This window comes from Mustela lutreola, chromosome 3 (genome assembly GCF_030435805.1).
Source record: "Mustela lutreola isolate mMusLut2 chromosome 3, mMusLut2.pri, whole genome shotgun sequence".
NCBI lineage: Eukaryota > Metazoa > Chordata > Mammalia > Carnivora > Mustelidae > Mustela > Mustela lutreola.
Window position 1 is genome coordinate 102,782,878 of NC_081292.1, and position 12,937 is coordinate 102,795,814.

Genomic DNA, 12,937 nt, shown 5'->3' on the forward strand with positions numbered 1-12,937 from the left:
TGCTAGTATACCTTTGTGGGCAGGCCTGATAGTGTTTGTTCTGTATTTGCTTCTTCTAACTGTGTAAAACCAGACTAAGGATAGTATTTAAAATTATTTTAGGGGTAGTAATTCAGACACCCTCCCCAGTACAAAAATCCAGCGGCTAAGTGTCTTAGCCCATGGTCAGCATTTACTGGGATGGGGCCACTTCATGTCAAGTTCCATGCAGGGCCAAACACATTGTTGACCTTAACATTTATACCATTAATTTTCTCCCAAGGAGTACAATGATTCTCAACAATAATAAGCAAGTAATTCAATCTAACTATGGAGAAAGCCAGTGTAAATGATGAAGAGCTCAAATTACAGAGTCCTTCAATGAGAACACTAGGTGCTCTTCTTTCGTCTATTGTTTTTAAGTTCCAACAGTAAATTGGACTAAATAAAGCATTGTTTGGTAGAGGTGTTTGGGAAATGTGTTTTAATGAAATGACAAGAATTATGTATAATTGCCATCATTGTTTGCATGTAAATGGTGTTTCAAAGTAATTAAAACATTTTATTTTAATAGTTTAAATGCTGCTCTTGAAATATTGTTTACATTATTTGCCCAACAAACATTTTTCCCCTCCATCAGTAAAATAAACCTTAAAATCCTGCAAAGATTGATTGGAGACCTAATCTTTTTGCCCTTGTATTTGAAAAAATACTAAGTGTTTATACTAAATAAGGCAATTTTATAGTTTGTAGAGTTATCTTTATTTTTTTTTAGAGATAATTTACACCATAACTACCATTCCTTGTTCAAGGCATACATCCATCATGGTTAGTTTTACCAATGCAATAAGTTCGTAAGATAGGAAAGGCTGTAGAAAGACACTGGGGCAGGGATTTTGACCCTGTGTTCCATGCCTATCCCCCAATGAACTAAATGTGCATTGCCAAGCAGGGCTTTTAAAGCTTCAGACTCCATTCATATCACCGGCAGCATAGGGAGATTTTACTAGATGCATGGTATTATTTCTACTGACTGACCTATAAGTTTCCTATTGTAAGAATACTTTGAGATGACTCAAGCATCCCTAAAACTCTTCCAGAGGTAGAATCTATAATGCTGGATTACATTCACGGGCTAAGGAATTGGAACTGGAAAGACTAATGCACCCCTCGAGATTGGGGTGATACAACAGAAATGAAAGTGCACCTCTCCCAGTGTTCAGCTGACCCCTCAGCCAAGGAGAGCGTGTTGCACTGTTACTACCCATCCAGTTCAGTGGCACTGCCAGACAATTACATATGTCTATATGTAATTATGTTGAGGGGCTACACAGAGTCTTTAAACAGAGCAAAACTGAAGAAGGTAAATGATCACATAAGGACTGTCTAAGGGCATGACTTGACCATCGCTTACAGGTACAGCAAAACAGCACTGGGGAGTTGACTGTACCTTTTTTGCAGAAGGGCCCTTCATATGGTGAATTGGTGCAATCACAGAAGTACCCACTGTACTTCTCCACACACTTGCCCCCATTGTGGCAGATGCTGCCATAAGTGCTGCAATGTCCGGGGCATCCTGGCCGGACTCCAGATGTGACCTTTGCCCTCTCCTCCAGGTCCAGTTTCTGCCCATTCAAGTGTAAGGAGCGTATGCATCCTAGAAAGCCTTTCTGTCTGGATGATGTTCCCCCTGAGCAGTGAAAAATAAAAAGGAAAAAAAGAAAAAGGTAAGATACCATACAGTTCAATTGTTTTAGGTTTAATATTGACATTGGTAATAGTTAAGCATTGTCCTATTGTCATGCTGTGTTAAACTTTTCCATTACATTTTCCAGTGAGAATTAGGAATTCAAACAGCATGTGCAAAATGCATGTCTTTCCAGGCTGGGAACCTCCTCACCCCTAACTCCAAAACAACAACAACAACAACAACAATGGGGTGCCCAGGAATCTAAGTTGTTGAGTGTCTGACTCCTGGTTTCCACTCAGATCATGACCTCAGGGTCCTGGGGTTGAGCCCTGTGTCCGGCTCCACACTTAGTAGGAAGTCTGCTTGAGCATCCTCTCCCTCTGTCCTTCCACCTGCTTTCTCTCTCAAATAAATAAATAAATCTTTAAGAAGGAAGGAAGGGAAGAACGAAGCAAGGAAGGAAGAGAAGAAAGGAAGGAAGGGAGGAAGGGTTACACTTCATGTGGAATCCTATACTTTAAATGTTTAAGACAGAAATTTCAGATCACGGTGTTCCTTGCAAATGAAATAAAATGTGTCATCACATAGTCCATAGCAGACTTTTGTCTGAAGTAGAATGCTCAAATGGGATTGTCCCTTCTAACAGAATTAGAGGTAAGCTCTTATGCACACCAGCTTAGAAAACTTGCAACATACTTGGCATTGCTTATGAAGTGTAATGCAAGCACTGGAAGGAGGGTGGGCTTTAGGACACACAGACATAGAGTCCTACTCCATGTCACTAGCTGATTAGCCATGTTGATAACTGATCACCTCAGCCTTAGCTACTTGATCTGTAAAATAAGAATAAGTTTGTTTAGTGTGTTTACAGTAAAGCTTAGTGAAGATTATGGAATGCAGTACATACTCAATCATAACTCTTTGTTGTGCCCTCTTCTGAGCCCTTACAATGTCTCAAACAAGTAGATTGTTTACATATGTACATACACATGTACATAGAGAGAGAGAGAGAGAGATCCTAGCACTTACCTCCAAATTATCTGAAAGCCAAATTTGTTCTTCTGGATTACAGAACAGGATTCTAACCCAAGTTCTGCTGCAGGCACAGCTTGAAGTTTTCAGAGAGATTTACAATGCTTGTTCCAAATTATTCAAGAATGGAGTTGATTCAAAGTAAGAGGACTTTGTTACCATTGCAAATCCAGGACTCTCCTAGCCTAAATCTCTAATATCAGAAAAACGTTCACTGAGCGACAAAAGCCAAGAAACTAAGCTAAATCCCATCTGCAGGTATGATGCCCAGAATTATGGGAGATCCCAGAAAAGACATAGGTCAAGCCTGCCTTTAAAGACACAAATTCTAGTCTAGATTCAACAGTGAAGACTCAAGTCCACACACACAAATAAATGGAGGGAACCTTCAGGACTTCAAGGTCTATAAATTGTACTAACAGGGACAAAACAACAGGGGCAGGATGGACTTGTGCCTTATTATCTGTATCTATCGACTCTCTTCTCTGAGCCTCATTCGTTTCTAGCCCTACAGCTCTATTAAAACTTAGTCTATCGAATGACCAGATAAAAATATATTCCCACCAGGGCACCTGAGTGACTCAGTGGGTTAAAGCCTCTGCCTTCAGCTCAGGTCATGATTCCAGGGTCCTGGGATGGAGCCCCACATCGGGCTCTCTGCTCAGCGGGGAGCCTGCTTCCCCCCACCCTCTCTCTGCCCACCTCTCTACCTACTTGTGATCTCTGCCTGTCAAATAAATAAAATCATATATATATGTATATGTATATACATATTCATTCCCACCAAGGTGGATACAGATGGGAATTCCAAATGTGTCATCTCAGACCATGAATATAGATGTTAAATAAGAAACAAAGAAGTAAGTTAAAGAAGTGAGTTAGGTAACCTAAACATTCCCAGCATCAGTCACCCTGGCCAGGTGGACAAGAAAATCATTGGAAATGGTTTGATGGGAGTATAGAATGGGGATGAGGGAGTATTGCAACTTCCCAGAACCACACCAGGTCTACAGACACATAAATAGGTGTCTGCCAGTCACTGGCTGCATCCACAGACCGATTTAACACTCCAAAAGGATTAATCTACTATTTTATTCTGAAATAATGTTGAAACTCTATTGTATTTTCAGGTCTGATAAGTATAAGTGATACTCAAAAAGGCCAGGAGGTCAAACCCAAATTGCTTTCTCCTGTCTGTCCTAATTTTAGTGACTAAATCTCCTTTTAACCACAAGATAAATCCATTATAAGTACAAGCAGATCATAAAGGAAGGTTCATTATTTCTTTCCCAGAGATCATGCAGAATAAAGAAAGGAGGATTTATGTAGTCAAATGTTTTGTCTTGTTTTTTTTCCCCTTATTTTGCAGTCACTCCCTGTGGTAGATTTGAATAACTCTTCATATATCTTGTTAGTGGCATTTTTCCTCTAGCAGAGGTGGAGAATGCAAGATCTATTGCACATTTTCTTGCGTGTGACTTAGTCAACACGTTTATAAATGGAGGAGAAAGTGGCTGGGGTGGTTTCTCAGGCAGAAATGCACTCCTTGAGGTTTGAGACGTAGAGTACAGAGAGAGTGATCCAAAGCAAGAGGACCGTTTCACTCTGAGATGCTGACAAAATGCATGACACAAAGAACTATGAACTAAATTGCGAAATGAGCTAAATTTCCATTTCTCACCTGACTGTCATAGGATAAGAACTAGAGGTCAGGTTCCTTTTTCTTTAGGGAGAAGTAATAGGTAGACTAAGAATAGAATAATTCCAGAAAGATGCTCCTCCCCCACACTCACACCCAGGCAAGTTGTTGGTGCTGTCCGTTTTCTGGCATTGCCTGCTATGTGTAGAGTTTTGTTGCAGGCATAAATGTTCTCTGAACCTTGCGTACTCTGTGGAGACGCAGCTGCAAGCTTCCCTCCCCCTTCTCACTCACTCCCCCCCCCCCAGCTCTTCCAGATATCTCTGGCTGCTGTTTCTCCTTCTTCTCCTTCTTATTCCTTCTTTTTCCGTCTCCTTCTCCGTTCCCTCCCCCTTGTCCTCCTCCTTCTCCTTTTTTATTCCAGTATTGTTAACATACAGTACCCTCTGCTTCTTTGTACACCGAGATCCATGGTCCTTACCTCAACATGATTCCTTTCCACAGCCTTCCAACTGACCACGCTTCTCATCCATTCAACACTTGACAATCAGAAAGATAAACCGAATTTGAAACTTGGATTCTGCCATTCCTATCTAATGCTCTTTAGAGATTACTGATTGTCCTTGGGATCTAGTTCAAATTCCGTGGCACAGAGGATACAGTAGGAAAGATCTGGCCCCCACTTACCTCTCTAGCTTCCTTTTCCCACATCCCCTTCTCTGACTTAAGTGCACCTAGGACTTCTGAACTACAAATGGCTCCCCAGTGCCCTCTGGTTTGTCTTGACTTTGGATCTTTTCAGGTACTTTGCATTTATGTAGTACGTTATCTTCCCCATGTGCTCCGCAGATCACAGTACACTATCCCTGTCATTAAAAACACAGACACCAGCACTCATATGCACACCTCCCTTCCCCACACTTTTGCCTCCCAGTATTTAATTATTTCAATTAGTTCCCAATTTTATTTAAAATGAGAGATATTTTTAAAATTCTAATAAATCTTTGAGAAAAAAAAAAAAATCAAATCTGTTAACAACGAATGTGCTTTCCTGCACAGCAAAGCTCACTGCAGCTGCACCATGGTCGGTCCTTTTAAGATGGGGAACCCAATCCCCACTTGGCCACATTCTGCACCAGGGCCACTTCATTCATTTATATTGCCTTCCTGCCCCTTGTAGGTATTTGGTTTTTCAATGCTACTCTAAGATAACTTTGCTCTTTACTTGTCTACATCTTGTCTAAGATTTACTAAAACATTGGAGGAAGAACAACAACAAAACTGTAGCATCATGCTTAAAGCAGCTGAAAGTCATGTTTTTGAGGCTTGCATTTAATCTGAAAGCTGATAGAGAATCAGGGCAGTATTTCTAATAAAAATATTAATAATAATAATAATAACATTTCAAACATACGTGTATGTTAGAAACTTTATCATTAACTCACTGAACACCCAAAGGGAAAGAGTGTATTCATATTATTCCTATGACCTAGTTGAAGTAATTTAGTGTTAGAGAGATTGCTTTGGCCAGTGTCAAGAATCAAAAAGAGTCTATATGGCAGAGCCAGGTGTCAAACTGTGATCTCTTGACCTTCAAAGCCTGCATACCTTGGAAGCTCTAAAATCCTAAAATGGATGATCTGATTAGACAACTTGAATCAGTACTATAACTAAATGATCCTTCTACCTTCTTACCCTTATCTCTAATATGGTTTCTTCCAGCAAGTAATATACATGCATGTATTTATTCTCTTTACTTTGCCCTTACTCTTCTTGATAACTATCACCATTAGTTGGCTGGTCTAGCTAGAAGCAATTCTGCACGAGACTCTACAGTTGGCCCTTGGTATGTTCATGTTCATTTTGAATACATTTCCTTCACCTGAGTACAAATCAACTCGTGAAAATGTCACTGTCATCATTCTAAATATGTCTTAGAAAACCTCCATGTGGCAGCTTCACAAATGCTCATCACTTTCAGAGGAATAGATAAATTATTTTGTAGTCCTTGGCACCACATGCAAAAACCTCTATTTCTCTCCTGGGTGTCTACTTTCTTTCCTCCACAAGTTCAAACAGAACTCCTTGTTGAGGACTCCTGATAAAACAGTGAATGTACCAAGCTGGGCTCCTGACTCACGAAAACATTTAATAATTTCCTCTTTTTCCATCTTTCTGCCTTTCTTAGTTGTTTTTTTGACCTTGAACTTGGAGTAGCTGTTTTTATTTGTTTTTTGTTTGTTTTTATGATTTGCCATAGCCAGCTGAACTACAGGTGCATTTACCACCTAGATTCCAAATTTTAAAGTGGCAGCAGATTTAGCATATACATGATGAATAAATATAAAGACTAACCATCGATTATCGTCTGCTTTTATCCCACCCCTCCAAATGACAGAGCCTTGGTACCAGAAGGAAAGTATAAAATGTGATTTTCTTAAGAACAAGGCATGCATCTGGTTGAGTTTGGCCAGATACAGTGATTTCTTGCTCATAAACCAAAAACACACATCATTTAATAATAGATGTGACACTAACTGGATGTTTAAAAAGTAAAATAATGATGAAACATCAATTTAAACTAAGAGTTTACTTCTTATAAAGCACCTTCCAAGCATGTACTTCACAGACACTTTCTGGTTTAATCTTCCTATAAATTGTGGAACTTCAAATAAAACACTAATCCTCCAAAAATTGGGAAAGAGATTGTTAACTTAGAATCACTTAACAGCAAATTGAAAGTATTTCTTATTTGTTTGTTTGGTGGAAATGAATGCTATGAAAAACTTCTCAAGAATAATTCAGCAATATGCATCGAGAGCCATGAAAATATTATTATCATTGGCCTTATTCTATTTTTTTAAAGAAATTTCCCAAAATGGAGCTGGGGCATTGATTACAATAAAAAATAATTAATTTTGCTCATACATAGTCATTAAAAATACTTCATTATGTGCACAATAGTATAATTATCTACCTGGAAAATCCCCCCAAAACAATAATGACAAATTATTACAATTAAAATAAAAGTATATGGGGGCACCTGAGTGGCTTGGTCGGTTAAGCACCTGCCTTCAGCTAGGGTCATGATCCCAGGGTCTTGGGATCGAGTTCTGCATCAGGTTCCCTGCTCAGTCAGGAATCTGCTTCTTCCTCTCCCTCTGCCCCTCTCCCCACTTGTGCTCTCTCTCTTTCTGAAATAAATAAATAAAATCTTTTGAAAATATATTAATTAATTAAATAAAATAAAGATAGAAGAATGCATACAAAATCAATCACTGTCCTATAAAACAACAATAACCAACTGGAGAATGGAATACCTAGGAAAAAATCCTATTTAATAACAAAAGCAGCAAAATACCTAGAAGTTAACAAGATGTGCCTATATGAAGGAAAAAATATAATTCTACCTTTACACCTAAAGAATACCTGAATAAGTAAAATATGTGTCTGTATGATCCAGTAATGAACAGCTAATTTCTTTAACACAATAAAATCCAATCAACAGCCCCTCAAAAACTATTTTCATAGAACATGAAAAGCTAATTCCACAAGAAGGGAAAATGATTGAGAATCATTAATAAGTTTTTAAAATGAAAAGAAGTGAGGTGTGCACAGGGGTAAAACTTATCCAAATCTGTATCAAAATATACCCTGTAAGTGTGATTTGGTGCAGTATTTGGAAAAACAAAACTATTTAAATAAAACAGAAACCATAAATTCCTTGATTTTGTTTATAGTTTTAGTTATTGTTTCTGTTCTTGCTTTTCAGTAAGCTCCACACCACAATGTGGGGCTGGAACCCATGACCCCAAGATTGAGAGTTGCATGCTCTCCCAGCTGAGCCAGGTAGGCACCCCAGGAAACCAGACATTTCTAAGAAATTCAGAAATAGACTCTTTATACAGAGAGATGGTTTTTTACATTATGATATACACTGCAGTTCTAAGTAACTAGGAAAAAGAGGAACCATGAAATAAATGGAGATGGGGAAATATGATTTTGGAAAGTAAATAAAATTACAATCCTACCTCAGAACCTAAAACAAATTACAGATGCATTAAAAACATAAAACAAACATGGCTACAAAATAGGCAAAAACTGAAAATATTAGGTAAAGCACTATATAACAGTTTTAAAATGCTATTTATATTGGCCTGTTATCGTTTCCATGGCATATTTTAGATGTAAAAAAACTAACAAACAAAAACAAATAAACAAAAACAGTGAGAAAGCTGTGGTATAATACATATAAATATATCATTTATGTAAATATACCCACAAATAATAATATTCTTCAGTGTTTCCTAAGGGTACCTAAATGTATGTAAGAACTTGAACAATGCCTGGAACATCTCATGAGCAGGACAAATATCAGTTGCCTCTAATAAGGGTAGTTGGAGGTATTACTGACTAATTTTCAGTGAGGATGCATTTGCATATTGATTGTGTAATTTAAAATAAATATTTTCATTTATTATGTATATTGTGTACAGTGTGATTGGTCTCCTTTTTCTAAAAGGAGAAATAATTTATTATATCTTATAAAGATTATAAGAGAAATAATTTATTATATCGTTTCAAATGAAACTCCTTGCTATAGAATTATGTACATCTCTAAAAGCCATTTATTAATCCATGTGGTATTTGGATATTGAGGAATACCTTTGACAGTATCAGCATGTTTGTGTCTTGCTACTTGGGTTTTCTGCAAAGAGGCTTGTTTTTCTGGTAATTTTGTTTTCAAGACTCCTGGCCAAAAACAAACATTTGCTTTCTTTTTAACAGAATGGTAGCAGGGCAGGGCCAACATTTCGTCCAGACAGAGTACTAAATATGCATTCTGTGGAAATCCCCATTTGGTTATTATTTACAATTCAGGAGGAAGGGAAAGAAAGAAGCAAGCACTTGAATTGTGTTTCTGTTTTTGTTGCTAATGTGGAACCATGAGTGAATAGAGCCCACCTCAGTTCAAGGTAGCTGATTATTGTTTTGCATATAATTTAGAGGTACCCCTGAACAATATCAAGATGATGGGACAGAAAAGTTTCCATAATCCTAAGCATCAGTCTAGAATAGCCACGAGAACCATCGTGATACCACAATTATCTCCCATCCTGCAAAGATGAGTGCCAAATGATGCCTCGCTGTGCTCCCTTCTGTCAACGTTTTGGGAGATAAAAAATCAGCATCAAAAATAGATTTAAAGAAAAGTTACAAAGGCTCCTGGGTTAAGAGGAGAGATTATTGCCTTTCTTGCAAGAGCCACGAGATGAGAAATAGCGTATGAGCTCAGGTCATCACAACAGTCAGCGGCAACACTTACATTCTTCCCAGCTGCCGCCTGGCCAAATCATTGTCCTACTAGCACCCGTGTTTGGATTTCGCATATGCTTGGGCCCCTGACAATCACATGTTAGTTTTCTCCAGCATGGGCCTACTGAGAACAGATACTCTCCTAGAAGCTAAAGCACAGACCCAATTCAAAGAAATAAGGATATATAGTAAAAGTTCTATGATTATAAACTTTAAGAATTTCCCCTAATATTTCTCCTGGCCTAGAGTGATTTTATGGGTGATGCCAGGATACCCTAAAGTATATGGGTTTTTTTTTGTTTGTTTGTTTTTGTTTTTGTTTTTTTTAAAGGCTGCAATTCACTAAATAGGATAGTAGCATTGTAGAGTCAAGGGTAACCAGTTCTCACTGTCCAATCTTTTAACACTGTCATGACATATTGATAATTTCTGCAGCAATCACTTTGGAGCTCTTTCTTACTCCAAGCTTCCTTTGGGTATGTGATGGCTGCAGTGTGACTAGGGACACACCATCAAATGTGAGAAGCATCTCTCTCACATTTGATGGTGTGTCCCTGAAACTTGGAAATAAAGCAAAAAAAAGTGGATGACATTTATTCAGTAGAAATGCAAATAATTTCTTTCCAGTAAAGCAGGTAACTCCAAAGATGGCCTGTTGAACAACACTTTCATGAGGGATAGCCTGGAAACTGCCTCCAGGTTACACTTGAAAGCCACACCCCTTTAGCCCTACTAACCGTCCTTGGATATGCACCCCCATACCATATTCTCAGACACCTGGCTTAAAGCCTTTCCTCTCCATTCAAAGCCCATACTTCTTAAACACCAAATGGATCTTATTCATTTTCATGCTCCTGTTGCCTACCCTAGGGCTAATAACACAGAGTATGTTCAGGAAATATTTGTTAAATAAATTGTGTCCAAAAAAAAGAAAAAAAGAGAGAGAGAGAGAGAGAGAGATGAGAGGAAGTACACGGTGGCAAATGGAGGGAAAGGATCAGATACCTTTCAGTGTTTCTTCCCCAGTCTGGCGAAGTCATGCACAATCTGTTAGACCTTAGAGTTATTTGGACAAGGAAAGAAGAGAGAATAAGGCTGATACTAAAAGAACAATAAATAAATAAATAAACTTTAAAAAATTACTTCAATTAAAACAAAACCTGAAAATTATTCCAATTAAAAAAAAAAAAAAAAAAAAGGTCTGGCTTTTTGCTACTGCCTCACTGGCAGCACCAGCTAAGAGAAGGGCAGTTGCAAAAGATCATGATTGCTTGGATGTCACCACAAATGGGTGTTGGATGTGGACGGCTTTCAGCTTATTTTATGAAACTTAAAATATCACTGAATCACAAATGGAGAGACTGGACTGGGCACCTTCTCTGATCTGATAGGATTTTCCATAAATAAGCCCATCTTCACCCACCATAGCACAGGGAAAACAAGAACAACAGCAAAAGGAATCCAGTAACAACAGCTCAGAGCATGCTTATACATACCACTTAACAATTTGAAAATGGGGTTTTGAAAATCCCTTTCCCTTTGAAAGCTAGTTGCTAAGACAACGGCCATTGTAATGTTACCTTTTGTAAAGGCCCTACCTCAGCTTTTGAGGCATTCATGCATCAGATACACTACCACGTGGGGACACTTCTGCTGATTTGTGCAAAGAAGGGATAAAACCCAGTGTGGGGGCAGGATCCTTCCCCTGGGAGCTATTGCACTAATTGAATATGTCCTTTAAATGTCAAATCTTATAAATTTCCAGGCAAAGCAGTGTCTTATTATTCCCCTGGGATGGGGGTAAAAATAAATTCCCACTTAAAATGATATTTTGCTTGCAACTCTTATTTAATAAGCTTTGATAGAGAATTCCAAATAAAAGGAAAAAATGCCCATTTAATCTTTGCAACTGACTTATGAAGTATTGATTATTAAGCCCAGTGTGCAGATGGAATAACTGAGGCTCAGAAAAGGTAATGACTTAAAATAAAGCCAGTATTAAAAGGACCAGCACTTGGAACTTTGCATTCAATCACTTTCAGTAACTGATTATACATTTACTGAATTCAAAATACATCAGAGAACCTGCACCAGGCACAAGGATGTAAAGATAAATTAGATACTGTGTCTGTGCACAAGGAAACCACTAGAGGGGAGACAGGCAATAACCAGATCATTATAACCTAGTGTGAAGGGTATGATCACAGGTAGAGGGTGGAGTGGGGGAGTACACTCCCCTATGAGAAGAAATTGGATTTGAATCATCAAAAGGCTGTGTCATTAATGAAGAGGAGTCTGCCAAGTAGATAGGGGTAAAGGTATCCATCCTACACTGAGGGAGAAGACCTTTAAAAAGAACTAAAACAATGCAAACTCAACACTAAGGAACCCATCAGCTTTAAAGAGTGTTCTGGAGGAAAAAAAATAAAATAAGGGGGGAAGGGTTATATTATGGCTAATCCTGGGGAGAAATGAAGAATAAATTTTGTTTAAGAGATTACTATAACTTTTAAAAAGTTGTTTGTGTATGTGTGTGTGTATGTGTGTTTTATAAGAAATATATGATTCTGGCTCAGGTTGAGTTCTCCAGCAAGCAGGCTGTGCAGCAAGAGGTGTGTTAAGGATGCCCTTGGGAACCACACCTGTAGATGGGAGATGGAGAAAGCAGGAGGGGGTGGGGGGTGCTAGAGCAGCAGTGCATATTTAAGGACAGTCTAGAACAACCCCACAGAGAGCACCAGAGCTAGAAGAAACCCATGAGAATTGCGGGCCAAATGGACAATCCTTTGGGCCAAAATGGACAAACCTTTATACCCTCGATTCAAAAGGTCATTGTGGACACACTTGCAAAGGTTGTGACTTTGTCTAGGTGTTTCTCTGGAGCTGACGCAGTCCCTGAAGGGGCAGACACATGAAGACTATCTGTCAACGGCTTTCTCATAGCAGGGCAACAAGTCCATCTTGAAGGGGGACCTGAACAGCACATTTCCATGTCTACCATGGGTTCCTAAGCCTCTCTCTACACCATAAATAGATCCCGAGACGACAATGCACCATTCAGCGTGGTGCATGGATGATGGAAAAAGCTGAATTGAGACATGGCACTTCTCACTTCTGCAAAATCGCCTTCACCTACACAAGTGACTCTGAAGCCAAATCCCTTCCTTCTTGGATCAAAGGCAACTTGGTAACAATATGCGAACTGAGTGTAAATCTGCCAGTAACACTTTCAGAGGACTGTGATTACATTTTCTTCCCTTCTACCACTCTGCTCAAGGGCT

General features: G+C 38.7%; 1 protein-coding gene across 2 annotated transcripts in view; it reads right to left on the reverse strand.

Annotated features, from left to right (window-relative positions):
* CNTNAP5 (contactin associated protein family member 5) overlaps nt 1–12,937 on the reverse strand; it is an 842,021-nt gene that overhangs the window by 111,050 nt on the left and 718,034 nt on the right. For both annotated transcript variants that reach the window (XM_059166599.1, XM_059166598.1), the window contains one exon: nt 1,430–1,669. In XM_059166599.1, coding sequence (XP_059022582.1) covers nt 1,430–1,669 — 240 coding nt within the window. The remainder of the gene's footprint in view (nt 1–1,429; nt 1,670–12,937) is intronic.